Raw genomic sequence first — 27,230 nt, forward strand, 5'->3', positions numbered from 1 at the left:
AAAAAATACACTGAGAAAAATTTCACACTTTTAAAGCAAGGGACTAAAGATTGTATGAGGATGGAGGAAGGCCTTCAGCCTAGAGCACTTTTTGAGTGAAGAGCTTTTGCCTTTATGCCATCTGAACACTAAGATGTGAATACAGAAGCTCAGAAGCAGATGATTTATCCCATTACCATTTAAAGATAGACAGCACTCAACACACTCTTTGTACCTCAGTCTCCCAGCAGTTTAGTTGTCCAAGGCTGTGTCTATCTCTAGTTAGGTACAGCTTGTCTCCACTAACACCGGTTAATAGCTATATAGTCATGATAGAGAAAAAAAAGAGGTAGCCAAAACAAAATTACACTTGTCCAAGAAATTCTAAGCACTGACTTCAGCAGCACCTTAATGAAATTAATCGAAATAACAGCAAACCGGAGGAATACACAACATGGTATTCTTCCAACAAACAGAAATGCCACTGCCCTGAACTGCCAATGGAAAACACCCCTTCCTCTGTAACTGACTTTGTGTTGAGCTCACGCTTTACTCACAGCCAAATATTAGTGCTATTCAGCTCAGAGAAATGAAAGCATTTATTTTTTCTCTGCACTCCTTTCCTAAAGGCATTGCCCTGGAATAAGTTTAGATAATGAGGAGTAGCAGCAGATACCACAAGAGATCAAACATTTATTTAATCATAAAAGTCCAGCAGATAAAACTATATACAATAATCCATGCATACTGCCCAATTCACAAACATTTAAAACCTGTTTAAAACAGTCTGCATGACAGTTGGACAGCAGGACAGAGTTTCATTTCAGTGAGAGACATAATCATGTTTATACTTTGGATGCTGCTTGTAGCCTACTCTTTCCCCAGCAATAAGGCTCTGGATCACCCACTCTTGTGAGACAACAGGCAGCCGTAAAGCTTCTGCACACTTCAGGATGCCAGCTGGGCAGGAAAAATCAGTCACCACCACATCATAAACACCCAAAGCAAGATCTGTACAGGAGGAAAAACAGGCATCTGTCAGGTGAAGAGGATTCTGCTCTGCAGCAGAACATCACAGAAGCATGGAATGCTAAATTATTTGGTTTGAGAGGGACCTTAAAGCTCATCTCATTCCATCCCCTAAAATGAATAGGGACAGCTTCCACTGGACCAGGTTGCTCCAAGCCCCATCCAGCCTGGCAGATCAGTGTGTTTCACCACTATGAATCACTCTTAGGTCTTCTCATTCCTAGACAATGAATTCTCATTGTAAAAGTTAAGACACGCCTACAGCAACCCTGCAGCTCACAAGAAAATATGCCTTTTAGTCCAGAAAATTAGGAGAAAACCAGTAGCCAACAGTATAGGCATGACCCTGAGTCCTGACCTCAGTCTCTAAGAGCTAGGGCCTACATTGCATATGGAGAGGAAGAGACAGCCAAGTTCAGAAGGACAATGGAAACACAATTTGAGAGACCAATAGAAGGTGCAGGAGCAACTCTTGTCTATTTCCCCCTTTCAACATAGGCTGGAAACTGATGTCTTATGTTCTGAATTGCTGCAGCATCTCCTTTGCACGATAGGTCTCCTAGATGCAATCTATATACAGATTACATTCAAGTACCAAGTGTCTGTCCTTGCCTTCCTTTCTGCTTAGAGAAACCTTGTAAATCATCCCACATGGTTTTAGACCATACTAAAGACCACAGTGGCATAGGATTCCCTGAGAAACGGGCCAATGAGTACCTCTGTTGTGAGCATTTGAGTAATGCTGTTTAACAGATGCTGCTCCCCCTGTCATGAGAATTTCAGACCACAGATCCAGGAAGTTCTCTTGCTGGTCTGACACCAGGAGAACCTTCAGGTTATGGAATGGGTTTTCTCGTGGGTGCCTGTAGAGTTAAGAGAAATGCAGACTGGTAAGAATATCTAGTAGTCTAGTCACCTGATTTGCTCCCATGTATTGTTTTTTGAATATCTTGCATACAATGACCCACTCTCTTACCACCCCTCCCTGAAGTACTTGGAGTAACTATCCTTTGTTCATAGAGCATAAAATGTAGCTAGATAGTGTTGTTGGGGTGTATGCACAGCAGCCTATATCCAAAGTTAAGCTGAACTCTTCCCTAATCCTGAACCACCTTTCTTGTGCACATCCAAATTGCTTCCACTTTGACAGAGCTGAGCAGAAGACAGTCTCCTGCCCAAAAGCCTACAACTATCTACAAATTTGTGTCTGCCCCTCAGCTTGCCTAAGGAGTCTGACTTCCTCTGTCATCTCAAAACAGACTTTCTGGATTAGAAGTCCATAGAAAATGCAGAAACTAGCTTAAAATGTACCAAGGGAAAAGGAAAATAACATAGTATTGCTCTCCTTTATCCATTTCTGAGCAATTAGAGAATTTAGCCAAGGGTGTAGGAAGCCTTGTCTGAATTCTGTCTTCCTCATGAGAAGACTGATGCCTTCCTTACTTCCAAGGAGATTCTGTTTTTTGTGTATATGGCACTCAAATATACCTTGGCATTAGAGGTCATTGTAAATCCAAGGAAAGAGATGGAAGTGCTGTTCCTATACGGAAGGGAAAGTATAGGGAGCAGTACTCGGGTCACCTTCAGTATTAGTAGCTATTCAAGGGCCTCCCATGTGTAACAGGTCTCTCCAAGAGTCTGTAGACTCAGATCATGATTATTTGGCACTCACCATTCTAGCAATTTTTGCTCCTGGAGGCTATATCCAGCTGGCAAAAGGTAATTCCGATAATTCTGAAGCTGGTTAGCATGACAGCTATCATGGACCCAGATATGAGACACACAAGGGATCCCTCTGGCAAGGCACAGCAAGTATTTCCGAGTTCGACAATGCTGGTCCGCAATTAGAAGACACTGGTATGCCGCATTACACTTCAGGGGAGAAAACAAGGCACGTAAACGGGAAACAATGCTTGCAAAAAAACCCCCGAAATTATCCTGCTGCTTAAACTGTTTAAAGAAGAAAACAACTGAAACCCTGATTTTCACTGCCATATTATGTGAAAGGTGAATTAGATAAAGGTAGTACTGATTTCAGAATCTGTTTCATAATATCCCATTCCAAGCTTTGCAGTCCACAGGCAAAAACTGTGCCTAGTAGTTTTTGTATCACTGCTATCTCAGTCATTGTATAACTGCTCTCTTCCAGTTCAGACAAAAGAGATGATTTACCTGAGACTCAATAAATCACTAGACAAGATTGCTTCCTCAAGCAAGATATTCCTAAAGCAATTTACCCTCTTTATTTTAAAAAAAAGAAAGAAAATGTAAGTAAAAGCCACACTAAATTACAGTATTGTCCAAGTAGATCTGGTAAGTGAAGAGCTCTACCTCTAAGTGTTCCAAGGCACACACCTGTGCCGAGACCACATCTGGAGTGCTTCATCCACTCCCGGGTTCTGCAGTATACCAAAAACACCAGACATGCTGGAGCCAAGGACCACCACTATGTCAGCACCTGACATACCAGAAGAGGCTGAGAGAGCTGACTTTGTTAAGATCAAAAAGAGAAAAGCTTGGGTAGTCTTTTTAATGCATATTCATGGCTGAAACGAGGGTGTACAAAAGATGCAGCCAGGCTCTTCTCAGTGTTATCCACTCAAAGGACAAGAAGCAACAGTTACAAACTGAAATACAAGAAATTCCCTTTTTTTTCTTAACTGGATCAAGCTGCACAGAGAGGATATGGTGTTTCCATCCTTGATGAAACTCGAAACAAAACTGAACAAGGAGCTAAGCAATCTGCTCTATTTGAACCCACTTTCAGCAGAGCAGTTGGACAAGATAACCTATAGAAATTCCTTCTAATCTCAACTATTCTGTGACTATTTTTCTAGATTAGTAGGTGAACCCCTTACCTGGGTTTCATTGAAGTCTTCCAGGATATAGCCAGCTCCTGCTCGCAGCTGTTTTGCTATGTAATGTTTATCATACGGAGTCATCTCTAAAAAATCTAACAGAAAGTTCAATTTTCGACTATAATCTATCTGCTTATGTTCTTACACCACAGTCTACAAAGCCCTCATCCATTCCAATAAGGGATCCCAGCCAAGATATTCTCCCAAGAATATCTAGAGAAAATCACTGAAAGAGTTAAAAAAAAAAAAAAAGAAAAAGAAAAAGAAAAAAAGAAAGGGGAAGGGGAGGGGGACACCAGAGAGGGCAGCACACCATAAGCCAGGTGAGCACCTTGTCACTTCTTCAACTGCATGAAACATGACACCAGCATAGGCTAACTGGAGTAATCCATGCATGCTTTCAAGTTCTATGCTCACCAGCACTATCCCTTATCTCTCAAAACCTTCCTTCTTACATTATACTATTCTGACAACGCTGATCTCACTAATTTTCACACCTTTCTTAGCTTGCTGAACAGGCCTATGATCATCACTGAGGTTTGTCACATCTTAGGCCGCAAGTTGGCTAAGTCAGACTGAGTCCTAGGTCCTTTCTGCAAAGGATTAAAGAGCAAAAGGGTAAACAAGTAGTCACACAAATGTCTTATCAGACACTATCCAGCATTTTTCCTAAAGACACAGCATTTCACTTGAAAATGCAATGGGTAAGATTTGCCTCACCTTCTTCCTCCTCACTGCTCCCAGTGGGACCATCTGATGGCTTCTGGTGATTGACCAGTTTGTCACTTGGTGTTGCCATGGTGAGAAGAAAGGCATAGCCCAAAAAGAGGGTCTTATTGTGGGGTAAGGGTCCATGGTTGCCCTCCAGTACTGGGGGATCTGCAGAATCTACACCTTCACAGGTGCTTACAAACTCTCCACCTCTCAGAGCCCCTGCAGAGAGAGAGAAGCGCTGTAAGTCTTCAAATGTATGTTGTACCTGGGGAATCTGTTCAACTCACTATTTTATTGCAGGAGACACAGAGGCAGGATTGGGCTAGGATGACACTAGGCTAGGTAGGGGTCTTTTATTCTTTTGGTTGCAAAGAATCTTCAACTTAAAACATTAATGGGACAAGTTTGCAAGTATTATCAACATCCTGAAACAACACTGACTGCTGAGGGGTCCCTTTAACAGCTTCCAGGACTGACTAAAGAGTTAAGAAAGGAGAGAGACAAATCACAATATTTAAGTCAAAACATTTCTAAAAAGCACAACTGGAAAGATAGCAAGTAAATACTCAGACTATACTAAAAATATCTCTGGCTTCTGAATGCTGAATGCTGAATTTGAGACTGAGAATCAGTCTCAAATCATGCAGAACCAAAAAAAAAAAAAAAAAACCCAGCAATCTCATCTACCTTTAAGTTATGGAAAGTGGAAAGATCAATTACAGAAAAAGCAGGGAGGAAAAAACTAGATGAACTCAAGTTCTCACCAGGCTTTATTACTGCTGACTTGCGGCCACGTTTAGCTGGGGATCGCTCATCTTCGGAAGCAATAAGTTTCCTTTTCCCAGACAGGGAGGCTGGTGGGACACGTGGACTCTCCTGCCCTTTACGAGTAGGAGTTGTGCTGCTGCTGGAAGTGCTGGGAGAACCAAGGTTACTACGTCGCTTCCTCTTCCCCTCCACCAGATTATCTGCAATATAGTATGCAGGGATTAATCATGAGTTGTCACCAAATTCCACAAGCTTTCACCCTACCTAACTGTACAGTAGTGGCTGAACTCCATAGTACCTAGAAGATACAAGCCACCACCTCTGACAGAGGAAAGCAAGAAAAAAAAAAATGTATCTTTCTTCTCATGCCCTGTACCCTGCTTGTCTGTTTTCCTCCCAGTACTGCTGGGACTTTGTATCAAAGCAGCCATCCACCAAGTGTATGGAAGTACAGCAAGCATCACTGTCCTTGAAGCACTTGACCACTTTCCACAAGCCAGTCAACACCACTAAGTCTCTGATGCTGAACAATAAAAGGATCTCAAAGATCTCACTATAAAGTATCAAAAACATTACTGAATATCCAGAAACATTTAAACACTGGCGATTCAGATTAGGTACTTGAGTTACCTCAAAGGCACAAGACACAGAACAGCAGACAGCACTTTTCAGCTCAACAGCACCTTTCCTTACCAAGGCTGATGTCAGCTGCTTTGGTCAGGGGGGTGACAGGCTCATAAGGACCTAGCCCAAACTGCTCCCGGAGCTTATTTCCTTGTTCCAGAGACAGGATAACAGCCATTCGTTTGTACCACTTCCTCTGGCCTTCCTTTTCAATGCAATAGTATAGCTCCCCAGACTCCTTCCGGTGTCCCTTCACCACACCTGACAAGACAGCAAGTAATAGCTGTTAGCCAGCCATACTCAGGCTTCTCATCTTCCTGGAACAAGTGCCCATTTCCCACTACATACAGCAACTTAGAAAACCAAGGATGAAACTCAAGCACTGCTCTTACCTGCACTGAAGTACTCGTCTTCAGAGAGTGCGGTTACCTCCGTCTCCAGTGGGATAGGATCACAGACCAAAATATCTTTTCCTAGCACATCACATTCATATCCATCATCAAAGAGTAGCTTGTACTTTCCAGCTCCGACATCTCGGGTAATCATCCCAGAATAAAAGTACCCATTTGAGGACCACTTTGCTACAACCCTGAGGCCCACAAAGCTGCTCCCAGTGGATGAGTCTGCACAGTCTGAAGGAGCAGTCGCCCCTTGTAATGGGATTTCTGGAGAGTCACTTCGACGTAAGGCACAGAAGTGAGAAGTGTCAGATTTCTCTCCTCCATCTGGCAGTCGAACTGAACGAGCAAATGATTTCTCCTCAGGTGATGCGGTAGTTGAAAGATCCTCCAGACCTGGCAGTCCAGCTAAATCTCTGTAGAAAAAAGCAGTCCCAGATAGGGGAGAAAAAAAAAAAGACAAAAAGCATTCCCAGAAGGGGGATCTGAAAAAACAATTACTAAGTATAAAATACTTGGGTGAGGTGCTTGCAGCTGCTACATGATATCACTAAAAACTAACTTCTGAAATATTCAGTACTCCTTTCCTCTAGGACATTAAGACAGAAGTTTCCCACTCTCTTTCTTGCAATAAATTAAAGTTACAGTCTCATTTTTCCAGGGTACCTTGTTCCTGTCGTTCGAGATGGTGGGCGTCCTCTTCTTCCTCGTCCACGAAGTGTCACAGGTGCTCTGCCACCCTGATGAGTGCCAGGCATACAGTCCTCCTCTTCCTCACAAAGCAGTGCTCCTGTCTGGCTAACTCTGAGTGGTGATGCAGGCTGCCCAGCTCCTTTCCTAGGGCTAGAGAATTTATGAGTTAACCATTTTGAGAAGAGAAGCCAGCTCACTAGGATAGTCCCATTTTCTTGATGCTCTCACAACATACCCAAAAGTCTGCCTCTTTGCTGCTAAACTGCAAAGCAATGCCTCACAAGGAAACAAGCTGCTCCTTTAGGAAGAATAGATGCAAAAGCAAATACAACCTTCCTTATTTTCTGTTCATCAAGACAGATCTTTCTCAGAAAACCTTTGATTTAGGTCTACCCTGCTTCACACTTACAAGCCAGATCTCTTCCTCTTTTCCCAAGACTTTGCACTTACCTCAATTTTCCTAAGATGCCTCTGCCAACGGGTAAAGCAAATTCTCTGCTTTCTGTCCCACACACTTTCCCTTTGACAGCTCCAGTTCCTCGCCCTGAGCTGCTGCTGCTGTGCGTGGCAGAGTGACCACTGCTTCCTCCACTGGATGTACGGTGGAGACTTGAGGCCTTAGATGAGAAGGAGCTGACATCACCAAGGTCCCCTGAGGTCAGCGATGAGCCTCCTGCAGTTCTAGAGGACATGTCAGTCTCACATTCCTGGCACTCCACTACAGGCTCCTCAGTTTCCTTAAAAGAAACAAAAAGAGGTTTGTCTAAGATGATGCAAGTGCCAGATGCTTTACAATCACCAGTCCAAAAAGCAGACAAGCTGAGACCACATTCACGAAGCTGATGACAGCCATACAGACTTCAGTCTGGGCTAATCCATGGTAGATAGTGCATCTCTCACTACAGGCCCGCAGCTGCTCTGTATCAAGAAGTCACATTAAGAACTCAGTCAGCAGTGTTGAGGAATATATTCAGTATAGGTAGTGCAGGGCTGCAAGTGGGAGCAGCATGTTGACTCCCGTGGGGCAAGAGCCCCAGGCAAAAGGCTATGGGACCTGGACACTTGGAGGCACAGCAGGAACAAAAGATCCTCAGACTTTCCCACACTTCTCCAGCTTAGATTCTAAGGGTATAAAAGCCCAGGGTGCCCTTTGTTCAAGGTCTCTCCTTGGAGGCACCAGCTCAAACTGTTATTTTGTTATTTAGTTATTGCAACCAGATTAAATTTTTTTAAGGATCCAGATGTCTGAGACTCTGCTGTGGGAAGCCTGGGGTCCAGCTGGTGAGGAAGGAGACCTGATCTGCCTGTGCAACTGTGGGGTGTGTAGGGACTCAAGCAGGGCACCCATCAGCTCACTGGAGCTGTCCACTGTGAAGGGGACTCAGTCCCAGCTCAGGCGGTACACTTGTGACTGCCAGCGTGGCTTCCTGGATGGTTGGACAGGGAAATTTCCTTAGCAACACGGCAAAGCTTGGCTTGGTATCCAATTGGTCTGGCTTGGTGAATAATTCCCACCCTTCTAGAGTGTAAGACTGCAACAAATACATGAGACACTAGGAGCCTTTCATTGCTCATAATCCAAGATCAATTTCAGACAGCTTGTCATCTGGAGCTATTAAAGCTTTATGGATATAAAAAACATGTATCTACAAAACAGTGATATCAAGTGATGGATAAAGCAGAAATGGTTATATGATTGTGATTACACAAACTATGTAAGCCTATTTCAGGACTTCTCCATTTTTATGTTACAATAAGGAATTTCATGTGTAGTATCAGTTGTAAAAGCATTGAACTAGTTTATCCTATTATGTCATTACTCACTGTGACTACACAGCACAAGACTCAGGTTATTTACCTTTATAGAACAGGAGTAACATGTTATTGCTAGCAGGCTGATGTGATTATTGTGCCCATCAAGTCAGCATTTCTCAGCTAACTTTGTGATTTCCTAAAGACTTTCCAATTAATGAATGTACATACTACAACACAGGTGTACTAATAAAAGGCTGCTGTGTTCCTCAGTTTTAAATTGATTTTTGTAGACCTCTTACAGGATCTGGTACACAGAACTCAAAAGACTGTTAAAAATGACATTGAACTGCGAAACAGGCTAAACTATCTTACATAGTTCAACTTTTTAGGCAGAAGTGACTTCTGCTTACTAATAGAATTTCTGCTCATTCTGAAATATTTCTATTCTGCCAAAACTCCAAGACTTTTAAAATAATTGGATGCACATAGTTAAGTCTTTTGTTGAGCTCTTTGGGTCTTGAATGTGTCTTCAGAACACTTGGCATGAAATATACAAGCATCAAAACCACAGTCTTTGCCATTCCCTAAATGGCCTGCAAGTTTGCTCATGAAGAAAGCCTTGTCATCACAGCACACGGATTTGTTCATTCAACTTGTTTTCTGCAGCCAAAATACACTCTCACTTTAACTACTTTTATTTTTCAGCCAATCTCTCATTCCATTTAACCACAAACAGGAACTTACCTCAACTACCTTTCGTTCCACCTCTGCACCATTGATGTAGTAAACATCTGTTATAACACGGGTAACAACAGTGCGCACTTCTCGAATGGTTCGCATGTGGCGATGCTGAACTCGGCCTTTGGGTGGGTGAAGAAGGTTAAACTCCTCCTCTCCCTGTAGTAGAGGGTACAGTAAAAACAAAACAGATCACAACAAAAAAGCAAACTATTTCTGAGTAGGCCTACCTCTGCAGTACAGTTTCTTACCATGTTATAGTACGGGAGTAGGGAACCTTTAAGCATCTTGCTACAAATTAATGCACAATTAATAACACACAAGTGACTTAAACAAAGGAGAACTGAACACATTTTGCTGACAAGTAGAGGAAGGGAAATCACAGCAGCCCATGGAGGAAACAGCAAGCTTGTTTAGCATGGTTTCTGATACTCTTTGATTGAGTGGACTCTCAGACATATCACATCCCTCTTGCTGTATTTTTATGGCCCTGTTAATCTCCTATTTCCCACAGGACACATTAGTCTTAAATCAGATTTAGTAAAAAATAATTTTTCTAGTCTTTCTGTTGCTAAAAAGTATATACAAACTGTAACAGCCAAGCAGTGAGGGTTTTTGAGTCGGCAATACTTTACAAAGTACTAATCTGAAGTTATTCATCTTGTTAGAATGTTTCTCTGGAGGAGTTCCCCCTACATATGTTTACCCATTGACAGCAGATGAAATGAGAGAAAAAGCTATCAGAAGTTGGTTGATGCAAAACAGAAAGCATCAAACCCTTCACTCAAAATTTCGTGCAACTTCTATCTCCAGCCAGAAGAAAGTGAGAAAGTTTTTACAGTGTTAAGTATATCTGCACCCAAAAAAAACCCAACCCCAAACAAAAACAATCAACCAACCAACCAAAACTTGTCACATTTTTCCAGAAAATATACATGGGGAGATTTACTTCCCAAATTCATGCTGCCCAGTGAACTACCAGATACTACTACTTTAGCAGTTGATTAAGGACAGCTTGTGATATTAACATTTTAAAGTGGTCCTTGGCCTTTTCTCAACAGAACCAGCTGTTAATGAATTTACTGGCTGAAGGGAGACTTTACTGTCCTAAAACAGTTAAATACAGGCAGCCCTCATCCCACCTGACAGTGCAAAGAGTCTGTGTCATCTCCAGAGGTGTTGACAAGCTTTTCCCCACTCTCATCGGTTTGAATGTTCACATCTTGTTGCCCAGGTCTTTGCCCAGACATACTGGTTCCCATTTCCACCTGTCTACAGATTTCTTCTGATGTTTGTGTTGATGTTGTAACAGTTGTTGGGGTAAAAAGATAACCTTCTGTAGTTTGGATCCCTTTATTCTTGATGTTTTTCCACCTCTCTTGACTTTGATCAATTTTAATAGCCTTACTTTGTTTTCTCTGCATTCTTCTCCCATCTTCTGCTTGAGTGCTTACAACATCAGTCTCCAGAGACTCTCCGTCCTCTGCACAAGAAGATCGCTGATGGCAGTCCTGCTGCATCCTCTGAGGAATTAGGATCTGTCCACCACTGCCATCTGCCTTCTGTTGCTGGGAATCACTGGGATTTGTACGTAATTCAGCATCTTCCTGTGTGCCAGGAAAAATGTACAGATCCCCCCTGCAAACCAGTTACACACAGATCAAAACTATTGATTAAGAAAACAAGACAACCTATATGCTGCCACTCAAGTGAAAGCAGTATTAAAGAACCCCCACCTGTGTCTAGAGTGCTTGAGGACTTTGAGGAGGGACTGTTTTCCCTTCTAGCTGTGCCTCACCCAGCGCTGGAACTCCCTGTTCATTATGGTCTTTAATGCAACTGTTGAAACTTAGTTTACTCTTTCTACATAGACCAAGCCCTCACTGTCCCTATCAAAAGATGGAGTGGAAAACACTGAAGAAGCAGATTTTTACTTCTAGTTCTCCAGGCAGCACCCTGATCGCTGTAACATAAGCAGCTGTACAGTCCTTTGGAAGAGGGACAATAGCAGCAGCAACAACAAACAAACAAAACTGGTCAGAACATCTTAGAAGAGGAGACAGAAAAGGTATTTAAACAGCCTTAAAAATTATCTCAATTTTCTCAAACCCAAGACTTCACTAAAGCATATCAGTCTTCTGGAACCACATGGCTGCTCAGTCAAAAGGTAAGCCTGATAACCATGTGAGACACAAACATACAGATTTAGTATACTTACCCCATTGTCCCCAACCTTCTAAGTCACCCAAAGAAAATGGCTTAGTGCAATTTCTTTGATGTAGAAAACACACATAGGGATATAAATCCAACTAGGACTGGCAGGCAAAGACTGTGAGGAGTTACCTAAATGAAGAAGTGGAAAGACCATGACCTCTGGTCTCATCCTCTCGATGAACTTCACAGACATGACTAAACACAGATGATGCTTTCTGGGAGCTAGCAGTGCAGATTTAAAACAAACAAACAAACAAACAAAAATGCATCAGGAAGTGAGAAAACCCTCATACAGCAAAACAAGAATTCTCTAGCTCCTTGTAAGAACAAAGAACATTGAGTTGATTAACCTACACAGCCACAGAATGAGTAAGATGATCTGTCTCAAAGATCAAGAAAGAAACTGCAATTGCACAAGCATTTCTGTCTTTCTGCAGACACCCTAATAGCCAAGAGCAATGGAACAATTCCAGAAAACGTTGTGTGGAAAACTGCAGCACCATCAGGAGTTTCAGCATCTACTGCCTCTGGTAACCACCAGGAGACACAGTTAGACCGCTTATGGCTTACTTCTCAGGAATTTCATGACACTGCAAAAATACTGGGAATGACAGTCATAAAGTAGACCCTGAGAGTTCATGTTCATGTACCTACAAAGGTAACCCATCCTCAACCAGTGAGAAATGACTATCACTCACCCTAAGCATTGAGGCATGATTACCATCTAGCAAGCAGTCCTGTAACAAGAAGATACTGACTTTACTCCTAAGTTTTCTCACCACTTCAAACCACTATGCTTCACTCAGGTGACTATAAGTCACTGTCTTCCTACTGAGATTCCTGTTAGTACTTACAAACATTACTTCCTGCAAGCTAAATCAAGCAACACTAGACATTAAACGTGATGTAAGATAGATACGTACAAATCAAAAGACCAAGGGAATAACTCAATGTTTTGGTCAACTTGTTAACCTGTGATTTCTGTATATCCATAAACTGATTATGTTTCTATCAGCTTTATACCAAAAAAACAATTCTCTTTCAGAACTTCTCAGAGATTCTTTGCAGAGAATTGCCCAATTAAAGAAAGCAGAAACCCATATATTTGAAATTTAGAAGAGGGACAAAGCAGACTTGCATTCTGGACTGCACAGGACATGAATTTCTGGCTTCGACTACAATCAGAGTCAGGCAAAATGCTGACATTAGCAGGAACCACAGAGCCCATAATGAACAAACAAGCGGGGTTCCCACTTCACCTATGTAACTGAAACCTGCTGCAAGAGCTGAAGAGTTAATGTCATATATACTTTTAAAATGTTCCTTGCTCCTGTGTTGTCTTCTAATTTATTTTTTTTCCCTGCGGCTGATAATGTGTGAAAAAAGGATCTACCCAGACCTTTGTATGAACTCTGCCCAGCAAGAAGCCCAGTTACCTGGCAGCAGCCTCAGCAGCAGCAGAGGATCCATCTTTCCTGTCACTGGCTGCAGGCTCTGAAACAAGAAGGGAAGGATGATTTTGGCATCATCCAAAAAAACTCTCCTGACCTTTCCCAGGTCCACACACTCAGTGAAGAGAAGCTAAGCAACACTGGACAAAGGGTGCCCGAGGCTTCCCCATCCAAATTCTCAGAACAGACCTAAGTTTCTACAAGTTTTAGACTATTAGACTGAATGCCACTGTTCTGATTAAAATCCTGTCAAACCTTTTTTGTCCAGATTATGGACAAGTCCAGAGGAAGCAACCAAGATGATGAGAAGACTGGAGAGTCCCTCCTACAGACAGGCTGAGAAAGCTGGGCTTGTTCAGCCTGAAGAAGAGAAGGCTTCAGAGACACCTCATTGAGGCCTTTCAGTACTTAAAAAGGGGGCTTATTAAAAAAAAAAAAAAAAAAAAAGAAAAAAGGAGAGAGACTTTTTCCTATGGGTAGATAGTAATAGGACACGGGGAAATAGTTTTAAATTAAAGGACCAGAGATTTAGATTAGATATTAGGAAGAAATTCTTCCCTGTGAGGGTGGTGATGTACTTTTACATGCTGCCTAGAGAATCTGCCCCAACTCTGGAAGTATCCAAGGCCAGGCTGGATGGGGCGTGGAGCAACCTGGCCTAGTGGAAGGTGTCCCTGCCCATGACCGAGGGTGTCAGGACTACATGATCTCTAAGGTCCCTTTCAAACCAAACCATTTGTAGTGTGCTGGAAATACCTTTCCTCGTGACAGAGGCCTCTCCTCTCACTTCATCCTTGCTTAGAGCATTGCAGAAACAGAGAAACAAACTTAAGTGACACTGCCCAAAAAGAAAAATGAGTCTCTGAGTCCCCTGTAATTTTTCTGTCTTGGGGAATGCCACAGAGAGGTTCTGAGTTAGGGCTGAGATCCAGTAGGACCCATACACTTCTGGTTTCATCCTCTTACTTTCCAAGCTGAATGGCAAGGACTCCTCGCTCCCATCATTCACAGGGGTAACAGGGTTCATTCGCAGAGAAAGTTTTGCATCTGACTCAGGAACCACACCAGACTCTCCTTTCTCACACACTTCTGTCACATCTGCTGATACCACCACGCTTTCCACAGTGACATTGTTGGTCCCCATTGTGCCCTCTGCTGTAACATCACTGGTTGCTATAGTGCTGTCTGGGCAAGTATCGTCCACTGAAAACAGAAAAATAAAAACAAGAAACAAGAAGTAGCTACTGTCATTCACATTGTTGGGGTTGAGGTCTTAGTTTTGGTTTCAAGACACTTCACTGCATGCATCGTTAGTAATGCTGCAGTAGTGGAAATCCCTTCCTAGAGATCTGAAGCATGAAAATTTTGTAGCACATGTATTATCCTTAGATTGTGACAGAATAATTTACTACCACCCAAGCAGAACAGACTTCTTTCCATCTAACACTTGCAGGGTGCTGTTCTGTGAATCTAGCAGAGAAAGTCCTGATAAAAGATGAATACTGGAGGCAATCCTCTTGTAGTCTAAGCTCTTTTGCTACTTAGAAGGCTCTTTTACATTCTTTAATGGAGTTGTACACAGGACTACAGTGAGTGCAAGGAAGACATGCTCCATACCACCCTGTGCACAGGGAGCAAACACCTTTGCTGGAGACAGAAAACACAAGAAAACCGTGGGGACGGGATAAGCCCTCTCCATAGAACAGGATTTTTTTTTTTTTTGCCAAGGCAGCATTTGAGTTATCTTATTAGACCCTGCACCAAGAATCAAAAGCTTCCATGCTTTCACTGCAGAACAGAGCCATTTGGGTGAAACTCACCAATTGGTGTGCTGTGTCTCCTGGGTCCCATTTTGAGATGGCCAGTAAGAGGTGGTGTTATGCTAGTTAAGGACTGAATGACATCACCCTCCTTCAGCAAAGTAAAACAAAACGGGGTTCCTAAAAGACACAGAGCACCAGAATTAGTAATTTCAAGGGTCTACTTTAGTTCAAATATCAAAAGCACAGGTTCACTGTGCTGTAGAAATAGGGAAAAGTGTAACACTAGTGCTGTCCGAAACCTCCCTGAACAGCTGCTCTAACTGAAACTCCTCCTATTTTATGTGGAAAATCTCTCAGTGAAAATCCGGACAGTGGTCAATTTGATGCAGCTGTTCCCAAGTGCTAGACAGAAGGGGAGACTAAATATCCTGACATGAACAGGACTTCTACAGAATGCAGCTCTGCTTCAGAGATGCTCAGGATTTTCCTCAAAAAAAAGGAGATGAGGTCAAAAACAGAAATGAAGGTTAGGACAGAAATGAACTGGCAGAGCTACATGCTGCCTAAATTGATAACCTAAAACTTACACAGAATGATGGCTGAGGTGGCCTATCCCATCAAGGAAACCATGCCTTGGTGGATTTACTATGTGCAGATAGTAACAAACTAAATCAAAAACCTAGTAAAATGCTCATTCCTTTTGCCTCATCCCATGCATTTATTTGCAAACTTTCAACATCGTAGAGAAGTAGTTTGCATAATCCTCTCATAGAAAAATGACCAATCAGCAAACCATTATGTATCATCTGTTTGAAAAGTCTGAAAACTCTCACCTCTCTGGTTATCACAAGCTTTAAAGTCACGGTTGAACAACTGCAACATCCCGAAGATCAACCCAAGAACTTCAGTGTATTTTTGCAGTGGGTAGGTAACTTCTAGCACAATGATACTCACACATTGTGAAGGCAAACCACTCCTCCTCATGAACAGCTTATGAATTCCTGTCATATCATGGCCTAGAGCATGTCTCCATTTAAAAAGTGTTTTATTTAAAAATTGAAGCAACTCCTACCACAATCCCTTCTAACCTATAAACCCACATTTGGCAGGCTAGCCAAATTTTGGCTAGGCCACATTTGGCCTAATCTAATTACTACACCAAGGGATACCATGAGAGAGAATACAAAGAAGCATTCACAAGAACTGAAAGAAATGTGAATGCCTCGCCTCAAAGTTTAAATGCTTTCATTCACATTCTGTCTCAACTGTTCTATCAATGAAAACAGTTAATCAAAAGTAATAAACTTTTCTTATGTTCTTATGACCATCAACAGATGTTACATCAACGTGTAACAGATTTAGGTCCATTTGGAATTGAATACGACAAGGGATGTCAAAGACAGCAAGAAGGGTTTCTTCAAGAACATCAGTAGCAAAAAGAAGCCTAGGGAAAACATGGGTTTGCTGCAGAACGTAGTAGGTGCCATGGTGATGAAGAATACAGAGAAGGCAGAGTTACTGAATACCTGCTTTGCTTCAGTCTTTACTTATAAGACCAGTGCCCCAGAAACCCAGATCCTGGAGGCAAGAGAGAAAGTATAGAGAAAGGAAGGCTTCCCCTTGGTCAAGGAGGATCAAGTTAGAGATCACTTAAACAAATTTGACACCCACAGATATATGGGCCCTGATAGGATGCACCCATGAGGGCTATGGGAGCTTGCAGACATTACTCCTAAGCCACACTCCCTCATCTTTGAAAGGTCATGGAGTACAGGAGAGGCACCTGAGGAGAGAAAGAAAGCTACAGTGTCACTCCAGTCTTCAAAAAGTGCAAGAAGGAGGATTCAGTGAACTACAGGCCACTGTTACACCTCCATCCATGGAAAGACGAAGGAATGACTCATCCTGGTTGTTATCATTAAGCACATGGAGGAGAAGGTTATCAGGAGTAGTCAGCACAGATTAACCAAGGGGAAATCCCACTTGACCAATCAGACTGCCTTCAGTGATGGAATGACTAGCTGGGTAGATGGGAAGAGAGCAGTGCATGGTGTCTACACCGCCTTCAGGAAGATTTTTGACACTGTCTCCTGAAACATCCACACAGGTAAGCCCAGGAAGTGTGGTCTGGATGAATGGACAGCAAGGTCAATTGAGAACTGGCTGAATGGCAGAGCTCAGAGGGCTGTGATCAGTGGTGCAGAATCTAGCTGGAGGCCTATAGCTAGTGGTGACCCCAGGGATCACTACAGGGTCCAGCCTCAACTTATTCATCAGTGACCTGGATGAAGGGACAGACTACCCTTGGCAAGCCCTTACCCAAAGTTTGTGCTTACTGATTTCTGCTTCATAATTTGTTGATAAGGGATTAGACTCCTAAAATATTTATTATGAAAATAATTATTATGATAACAAAGCTGCTTTAAGACTAGAGGGATGCTCTACAGCTTTTCATACCTTAAGGACTGAGTAATGGTAGGAGAGCAAATACCACTCTACATACTCTTCCACCATGCTTCATGAGTCTGAAGGTAGTTAGGTAGAGTATCGCAAAAGCCTGAACTCTCTCCTAACACTGATCAGCCCTTTAGTGTAATACAAATGCATAAAACACAAACAAGCATTAATTTTTGAATTCATCTTCTTTAAACAATGGCTTATAGTACTCTTTCAAAAAGTAAACCCAGCCAACTGTGATGTGTTTAAGTTGCATTTCGATTTGTTCAAGAAAAAAAGCAAAACATTTTGAGTACAGAATGAGAGGCCAAATATTATCTGAAGTCAAACACGATCTTGTTTATGATCTCTTAAAAAGGAAATTTTGGATTGTGAATATTGTGAAAGCCCATATTGAAGTGGAACCTGACATTTAACCTTGTAATGTAACTGCAGCTATTTATCTTTATCATAATTTCAGCGGTGTACTGCCAAACTTATTGCTGCATTTAATAAAACCCATACTGTTCTTAAGTTGGAAGACCAGTATCATTTTCCTGACTATGCCAAATTGTCTTAAAAAACATGTAGTCCCAAATATTGTGGACTTGTTCACAGTAAAGTTCATCCTAGATCATACTGAACTTTCTGACCAGTATTTTGACTAGATCCCCTCAAAGCATTATTTTCTGTATAGCAAAGCTATTTTTTCTTCTTTTAGTTAAAGGAAATTAAAACTATTGTAGCAAAAACATCATCATTCAACTTAACATTAAATAACATTTGAGGTCCTACAGTCTTTCCCTTTTCCAAACAGACTTCATAGAGGTGAAATACATATTCTGACACTAAAATCATTCTTTGTTCATTCTCATTTGAGGAGTAGAGAACTGTGCTTAAAAATTAAGCCAGCTAAGAGGCAAAAGCTCCATAAAACAGGTGTAGTATCTCACATCTTGTATAATGACACACTGTGTGTTAAATTACTTCAATGGATGATGACAATACCTGCTGAGCCACAGTTTGCATGCGAGTGAAAAGCCATTCTACTTTAAAAATATCTCATGAAAAATTTGCTAGATTAGTTTCTAGCTCAAAGTTGCTCTGTACACCTCCACAAAGAAAATTCTCCTCTGAGAATGACAAAAAGGAAAAAGAAACTAAGGAGACCTACAAGAGGGAACGTACTAATACACCCCTGTTCCTTTCAAGGACCCTGTTGTTGTCAGAAACAAAAATTATACCACAGGGGAAAACAGCAATGTCATATTCTGCATATAACACAGTGAAGTGTAGTGCTGCTCTTAAAAGAGACTGCTCAAATTGCATCCAGTAGCAGTGCTCCCTAAAAACACTGAGGATTGTATACAGCTGTCCTTGACATTATTCAAAATATACACCTGTGAACTACTAACCTAAATTCACTTACCACTGGAAGGACTGGGGGATTTAGAAGTTGCCTTCTCCTGTGGCTGCATTTGCTCTTCTTGCTCCAGATTCCTTGTCCTAACAGTATCCTCCATATTCTTTAGCACCTGATTCTTGTGCTGAACCACCCATGTTTCAACCCCTCTCTCTTGAAGTGATGGCTGATTACTTATTATCATTACCTGTCCCAGTTCTGAATGATCGGGATGGTTTTTGTCACACAATGCCAGTTCTGACTGGACATCACTCTTTAACTTTGGAAGCAAATTGTGCTGCTCCAATAACTCCCCTACAGAAGGCTTAGCTAAAACTTCATTGAGCTTTGCCACATTTCCTGCTACAGCCTTAGAAGATAGTTTATCCACGTTCTTCACCTTCCCAGCATCCAAAGTACAACCTTTCAAAGCTTCTTTTCCCTGACATTCTGGTCCACTCTCTTCTAATTCCTGGACTACATTTTTGCTATTTTTACAAGTATCATTCACTTCTGTATCTTCATGACACTGTCCTTCCCTTTCAAGAATAAACTTGTGAGAAAGTTTTATATTACCAGGAGACCTATCCTCCTTTATTTGCTTCTCTTTTACTTGCAGTTTTTCTTCTTGTTCTTCACACTGAGTCTCATGAACTGCCTCAGGTTTGGAAGTCTCTTGAGCATATGATAAAATCTCAGGCAGACCAGACTGATCTGCAGCAGCCTGACTTCCAGAAATACACTTGATCTCCTGATGAACTGTAGGGGCTAATGGCCCATCTCCTGCAACACCTGCACTAGCAAACTGTCCTACAGGCATTTCACATGCAGTCCCAATGTCCTCCTTTTTTGTTTCTTCACCATTTTCAGAGGGTGCTTGATCACCTACATTCAGTTTTATTTTATCATTCTCCACAGAACAGAGTCTTGAGTCTGAGGCCTTGCATTCAGAAGTTCTCTCTACTTGTGTGGTCTCACTGCCTTGGCGCGTGTTCAGAGAGCCTGAACTGTTGTCTGTATTTGTGGGCTGGCTACATGCACTTGCAGAAAGCATCAGTTCACACGACTCTGGAGGCTGTGACACAGAATCATCAGCAGACATCATTGACAAAGCATCTGTGGATCCTGGTAAGCATAAAGGGGTTAAAGCAGTTTTTAAAGAAGTTTTTTCTTCTCCTTCATGCTTCTTCTCTGGACTCTGAGTTGGAACAAAGATATCCTAAAATGAAAAAAGAGGGACATAGATTATTAGGGCATCCCAAGTAGGATTGTTTGTTTGTTATTCCTAAAAATTACACTGGATTATGGATCAGAGCAAGCTTAGCACAAAACAACAGACCAAGAAACAACCAATGAAAACAAAAACAAACAAACATCCAAAACTTTTTTTCCACACATTTATATGAGCCATGATTTACCTGTTTTTGCCAAGAAAAATTATCACCACGCATTACCATTTAGTACATCTGTGGCAAGGTCAGACACAATCCTTGGTATCTTTCACTACCAAATCATAAAATACAGGGGAAATATGGCAAATTAGTAGCTATTTTTACTCAAGCAAGCAAGGGTGCTGGAAAGATTCCCTGTGATATCTCCTATATAATGAATGCTGCTTTCAGCTAAGGAGAAGCACTGCTTTAACTAGTGAAGCTCCTAGCAAGTTCATGACATTGATAATATTTAGGTATAAACCCACAAACTGTCTGTTAAACCCTTTTAAACAGTTATCATTTCCAGAATCAAAATGTACAAAGGAAACAACAGAGAGCAAGAATAAACAGCTTGAAAAAAAGCAGTAAATAAATTCTAGCCTTGTAGGAGAATAAAGATGCTTTCTTATGGAACAACTTCCCTTTCCCCACAAACAAGGATGCTAAGGTCTTGCCCAATAAAAAACTAATTTATGATGCAGTTTGAGAGGCAGTTCAGGATAAGGCAGCGCAGTCTAAGACAACAGCTTCTATGTTCTGTAACTCACTATGCCCTCTTAAGCTGTTCTGCATTTTCTCTGCAGGAAAAGCTGCCACACAGTATGACTAATATATAACTGCAACTGGTGGGAACAGGGAGGTTCATGAGAACCAGCTTAGTAGGGAAGCTCAATACAAAAGAACAGAGGTTGACTCAAACACATCTGCATCAGCCATATAAAAACCTCAGAAAAGCTATATACATGAATGAACCCTTACATGAGAGAAGTCTGGTTGTGATGGTATAGGTAAAGATCCAGGAAAGAAGTTTGGGGCACTCTGGGACACTGGAGTTGAAGCCTGTGGCTGAACAAGAGGTCTTGGAGGGACACAAGGGAGGGCCATCTCCCCCAGTGTATCTCCTCTCTGCTTTTTCATCAGTTCTCTTCCTTCCGCAGGGATAGATATATCCATCTGTTCATCTGATTTGAAAGAGTAGAAAAGGTATTAGCAGCAAAATCTTGTGTTGTACCTAACTTTCCAACATTCTATTAAAAGATTTGTCTTCAATGGTGTATTCAATTTTGTAAAATCTTGTCTCCAGGGGCATTCTTTTTGTAACAAAAGAAAAAGATCAACAAAAACATCCGTATTTTTACTTTCAAAGGGGGAAGAAAGTGTTCTGTTAAAAATTCACATGACTATTTTGCTACAAGTCTAGAACTTCTACAATTAGGAAAAAAGTGTCTGAAATTTATAAAAAAACATTTTTCTGAGATATTCCTTTTCCTTTCGCTATCTTTATTAAAATGCAACAAAATTCAGACCCCAGCTAACAAAATATCTGTTCTAACAGTATTTCACATTCTGTGACAGGAATCTCTCAAAAAGGAGTATTTGATTGTCTATCATGCTAAAAGCTTGCACAGATGGGTATCTTATCCCTGATGGTAAACGTGTGCTTAGAGAAAATATTTAATAACCAACATATCATATCAAATAATTTCTCTTTAGACATCAGAATTTAGGATACACACTTACAGCATATAAAAGGTCTTAAAAATACTGTGGAAATTGTCTATATTAAAGTAAAACAACTCATATTATGTAATTCTTATCTGTCTTTCCTATTGGCCTAGCAGTATAGACTTAAAACAGGTTTCTGCCTGTAGCAAGAATGGCTTATCCCTAAAGAAGGAATGTAACTTCCAGCAGAAATCTGTATGCCATACAAAGCACTTCCCTTCTTTCAAGTGGAGGGGAACTAGTCAACAGTAGTCATTTTATTGTGACAGCTTTGCAGGAAATAGCAATAGCGGAGAGAGAATATAGAGAATCATAAACAACAGTCACAAATACAGATCTCCCTTCATCTACCCCTTCACTGTTCTCAGTCCTGCTTTACTCTTTAAACATAATTTTAACAGATTTTGAAAAGGCTGCAAGCTCTGACTAAACCAGTGCACAGAAACACAACCACCACAGACTCTATGCAGAAAAAAATGTTACCTTTTGCTTGCTCCTGCTCAGTAGGACTGCTGGGGACAAGGGCATTGGGTCCAAAGGAAACAGGAGGAGGAATAACTAGATCTGAAGAGACACTGCAGCCCAAAAGGAAACAGGGAAATGAAAACCACACCTCACTAAAAAATGCATTAAGTTCTCCTCCTATCAAGCTCCAGCTTGTCACAATACAACTCTTCTCATGAAAGGCAAGTGTCAGGTGTTCACCAGTAAGAGACTAGCGACAGTGAAGATCACATGGTCACCATTAGCTCATTTCATTGCAAAATAAGGCCATGCTCCTCTCATAGTGGAAAATTAAAACACTTAAAACTTAACACTTAAACACTTATCACCTAAAACACTTGGTTGCTTAAAATCAAGCACATATCCTTGAATAACAAAGAGAGTAGGGGGAATGCACTACTACAATGAAGTTCTTGAAAGAGTTTGGGAATTTTTTGCTTACATGGAATGACCCTCCTGTACAACGAATGTCTGTCCAGAGAGCTGCAGGACTTGCAGACTGCAGGCAGGGGTGCAGGCCAGAGAACTTCCCTCCTCCACCCTGATTATTGGACAGCCACTCCCTGCAGTGGCTTTGAACAAAAGGAAATGAAGACAGAAATATGGTCAAAAAACACAGTGATCAGAAAATTCCAAGGAATTAAACTCATGCTATTGCACAGCTCCTTCTCAGATAGGCAATGACAACCTGACTTTCAGAGATGGTGAAGGACTGCACACAGAAGTTCAGTATGTGAAATGTGAGCACAAAATAGTTCAGATGAAAAAGAAAATTTTGAACAGATTTTAGACTGTACAAGTCTTCCTACATGGGAATTTAAAAAAAACCCCAATGGGATATCCGCACTCCTGATCCAGCACTAGAATGCAAATATTGGCAAGGTTCTTGCAAGAAAAGACACCTTGCACTGACCACTGACTCAGTGTGAGGGGAAGGTTGTCATTGAATCTTCTGGATACAGAAGGTTAATTCACAAGATCAGATCAGAGTAGACACCACTGGGCAGAAGTTTGCCTACACTACTTATCCACACTGGTGTGTCATTATTTGTTTCAGAATAGGATAAAAGTTGGGTTTTGCTCTTCAAACAGCACAGAAAAAAAAGGAAATTAAATGTACTTGACAAGCCAGTAACCATTCTAACAGGAAGTGACATTTAGACATTGTTCCATACTCTACTGAATGAGGCCGTGGCCTTTCATTTCCAAAGGGTTCTCAATTATAGCAGAAAATACATGAAGAATTCTCACGATGCTCTGCACTCTGAAATACTACATGCCTATAAAGATAAAGTACATATAATGTTTATAACTGTCTCCGGGATGGACATTTTGGTTCTGCTTGTCTATTGTTACCTGTTGCATGATTATCGGGAAACATCTCTTCCTGAGTTGACAAGATATCTGACTCATCATGACCAGAAACAAGGGATTCCTCAGTTTTACTGGCATCACTGACAGGCATTTTCTTTCTGGTATGTTCTTCTGCCTCCTGCAGAGTTCTGGAAATGCAAGACTCAGTCTTTGACCCGAGAAATTCAGCATATGGAGTAAGACAATATTGTAAAGAAAATCTATCAGTAACAGATAGAAGGTATTCACTCATGTATAACAGAGGAAAAGAAAAGGAGAGAAGGAAGACAAACTTCTGACAAAGTAACACTTTCATCTTTGATCAGTTATACTTTTAGAATTGTTTTTTACGTTTTCTACTGATCTAAGTGATGCTTAAATGGAATGCAGATTGTTCTACTCACTTCTATTCAATGCAGAGTCTAGGAATTTCATTTCACCTCTTTAACGTTATTTTGTGGCAGAACACAATAATAACCAGATGAGCTAAATATCATATAAATTTTATGCCAGATAGAACAAATACTATTCAACAAACTGAAATTTCACACTTAAAAACAGTTAAAACCATAAAGATTACAATAGCAAATACTCAAAAGCATCCTGGAATACCCACCACTTAGCCTCCACATTTCTCCTGTGCAGCCAAAGCCCACGCTACAGCGACTAAGCTATTTCAAGATAACTTCTTGACTTCTTTAAGTCACTTCTGTGACCTAAAATTAAGTATTGCTTCTAGTATATTCCAGTCATATCACCTTGGCAAAATTACTGGCATATTTTACTACACAGTGAACTCGCACTTGTAAAAACAAACCTATCAATATCTTTGTGTTTAGGAGTTTGACATCACATCTTTTCTCACCGAGGAATGCTGAGAGCACTCCTTAGCACTGCTGCAAAAAGGTCTCAGCAGTACATCTTTCTCTTTTGCCTTGAACCCTCTCCCACATCTAAAAATCTAGTAAAAAAAGACACAAATCAGCTTCTAGAATGTCCACAAAAGACCTACATAGAAGACAGACTGTTTTACCTTTCAGACTTCTCTGCCTGGCTTTCCAAAGCAGCATGTGCTTCTGTGCTGGAGTCACTTTCTGTGTTGACTCCACAAAGTTCTAGGAAGAGAGAGATAAAAAAAAAAATATTTGTTACTCACATCATCTGGAATAAAATACTAATAAGAAAATGTAGGTCTGTAATTTACACAAATACCAAAACAAGCCCTATATTAAAAAAAAAATTAACTATCTATGATAACAAGAAGAAAAAAAAAACAAAAACAGAATGAGGTTTTTATCAGGGAGGGAATTCAGTATCAGATTGCCTAAATACTCTGGAAAGAAATTACGAAAGAGAAGTGAAAGAATCAAAGATAGCACTTGGACAGGTACAAGAAAACAAGTTAATTAGCCCAAAAGAAAGAGGGGGAAAAATTCTATGCATCTACCAGTGAGCTGTGAACCCATTTTTGAAAACTACTAATACCATATTTCCTGTCAAAAAAACCCATAACTTCCATAATTTAAAGAAACTAGATAGAATCTACGCAGCAGCAAGAAGACATCTATGATCATTTTCACTTACCATATTTAGACTCGTTCCTCACAAGTCTGGAAGAAAGAACAGCAGGTCCAGAGTGAAGCTGATACCTAGCATCTCCCTCACCGGGCACAAAGTCACTCTCAAAGTCCTGGCTCTGCGACAGCTCTAGAACTCCAAACTGCAGCTGTGACATGCCTGTATCTAACACCAGACATCCATTACAAATGTGTATACCAAAAAAAAATTCAAGAGCCATCTATCACTTTCATAAGAGAAAAGACATACCCTCTAATGTGCAAAGTATTTAGGCAATTGCTGAAACTCTGAATAAACTAACTGATCTGATCTTAGCTGTACTAATTAAAATACGGTAACAGAACAGGGACAGTGGCCATTAACTCAGAAATCTGTATTAATCAGCAAGGGCCTATGTAATGCCATTAGGAACTGCAGCATACTTTCATTCTGTGAAGAGAAAATAATCTTGATAATACACAGCCTGTGTCTGAAAATCCTCTGATGACGAGGATCCTTGTGCCAGTTCACAATAAGGCTCCATTTCCTGACGATCACAATGCATCCCTGCCTCTTCTAAACCACCTTCAGTCCCGAAGATCCATTCTAACAATAATAAATCAAACATTTTTAATTTTTTTTTTTTTTTTTAATTCCCAACACCAAAGCATACAAATCAGTTCCAGAAAAGGATGCCAATTTGCGACATATTACTACCGGCACAGCTGCCCCTGGTGAGACAAGTGAGTCAACTCGACTGAAAAACTGCACAGACGGTCGATCCGATTCAAAACCCAAAAAAACGACCTGAAACGAGTAAGTTACCTTCTACACACAGCGAAGAAGCACAGTCTTCAACATCGCCTTCACTTCGTTCCCCGGCCTTTCCAAGGGCACTGCAACAGAGACACTCGCTAAGGTCGCGCAGGGGCTCCCGCAGGCCGCCTTCCCGCGGCTCGTGTTCCGAGGAGGCATTTGGCACCGAGCAGGCACTCCACGCCCCCAGCACCGCACGTCCTGGCCGGGGCCGAGCACGGCCTCTACAGCACCGAGCCCGCCTTCCCGGCCTGTCCTCAGCACGAGAGAGATTTCAGCAGGCCGGAAAGGCGGCGGCCGAGAGCCCCTGGATGGCGGCTCCCGCGGCCTGACCCACCCCACGTACCTGCTCTCCCCGTCGGGCGGTGGAGACTCCTCCACGACGCAGCCCCGCGGTCCAGAGGGGCTCGGGCGGGCCGGGCTCTCCATGGGCTCTGCAACGACAGCGCCGTCAGCGCGACCGCGGTACCCGGACCCGCCGTGAGCACGCGCCCCGCCCTTACCTGCGAGTCGCTCCCGCGGCGCCCGGCTCCCAGCAGGACCGCAGACGATGTCCTGCAAGACAGAGGCGGGGGCTGCGTCACAGCCGGGCCGGGCAAGGCCGGGTGGCGCCGCCACCACGCCGGGCGCTCACCAGCACGGGGCTCGGGCTCCGCCGGGCCGGCGGCCGGCGAGCCAAAACGCTGAGCCAAACCCGCTCCACGTCTGCCTCCGCGCCCTGGGGCTGCGAGTCCTCCACGATGAGGAGGGGCGTGTCCTGCTGCGAGAAGCCAGGGTCCAGCTGGCTGCTCCCGCCGCGCTCCATGCAGGACGCCACAGGCTGCGGAGCCCGGCCGGGCCCTACGCCGCCCGCCCGTCGCCCAACCCAGCCGCACTTCCCGCCGCCGCCATCTTGCCGCGAGCCGATTGGCGCGCTCGACCCGTCCGCCCCGCGCTGTTACCGGGGAGACGCGGGGTGGGGGAACCGGCACCGGGACCCGGCAGGATGGGAACCGACACCGCCCCGGAGCGGGAACGGCGGCGGGCCCGGAGCTGCGCCACCCGCTCGGCCTCTCCGCGAGAGCCGGAGACAAAGAGCATCGCGTCTTCCGTCCGCGTAGCTCGCTCGAGGGCGAATGCAGCGACCTGGCACACGTAGCGGGCCAAGGTGCGGCGGAGCTCCGGACCGGGCGCCGGGTCAGGCCGGGAAGTGTCCGCGCGATGCCCTCCCGGTCCCCTTTTCATCACAAAGCCCCGTGC

General features: G+C 42.5%; 1 protein-coding gene across 4 annotated transcripts; it reads right to left on the minus strand.

Annotated features, from left to right (window-relative positions):
* Positions 1–652: 652 nt before the first annotated feature.
* TP53BP1 (tumor protein p53 binding protein 1) lies at positions 653–26,900 on the minus strand. Of its 4 annotated transcripts, XM_014251197.2 has the most exons (27): positions 26,626–26,900; positions 26,495–26,546; positions 26,338–26,425; positions 26,001–26,071; positions 25,203–25,361; positions 24,652–24,733; positions 23,622–23,767; positions 22,708–22,837; positions 22,245–22,336; positions 21,015–21,217; positions 18,850–20,041; positions 15,042–15,161; positions 14,188–14,424; positions 13,207–13,264; positions 11,900–11,992; positions 10,699–11,194; positions 9,563–9,715; positions 7,514–7,800; positions 7,037–7,213; positions 6,365–6,786; positions 6,042–6,233; positions 5,345–5,548; positions 4,587–4,799; positions 3,867–3,961; positions 2,681–2,880; positions 1,726–1,871; positions 653–990 (listed from the first exon to the last, which is right to left on the minus strand). In XM_014251197.2, the coding sequence occupies exons 1-27, from the start codon at positions 26,794–26,796 to the stop codon at positions 803–805; spliced, it is 5,667 nt and encodes a 1,888-aa protein (XP_014106672.2). In that variant the 5' UTR covers positions 26,797–26,900; the 3' UTR covers positions 653–802. The 4 variants fall into 4 exon arrangements, 3 of the variants coding, with proteins under 3 accessions (XP_014106672.2, XP_087919203.1, XP_087919204.1); XM_088063077.1 differs by having other exon boundaries at positions 26,338–26,546; XM_088063078.1 differs by lacking the exon at positions 15,042–15,161 and having other exon boundaries at positions 26,338–26,546.
* Positions 26,901–27,230: the final 330 nt, after the last annotated feature.

The sequence above is a fragment of the Pseudopodoces humilis genome, chromosome 16 (assembly GCF_049639895.1).
Source record: "Pseudopodoces humilis isolate 2021_Gansu_Grassland_sample_001 chromosome 16, ASM4963989v1, whole genome shotgun sequence".
Classification (NCBI taxonomy): Eukaryota; Metazoa; Chordata; class Aves; order Passeriformes; family Paridae; genus Pseudopodoces; species Pseudopodoces humilis.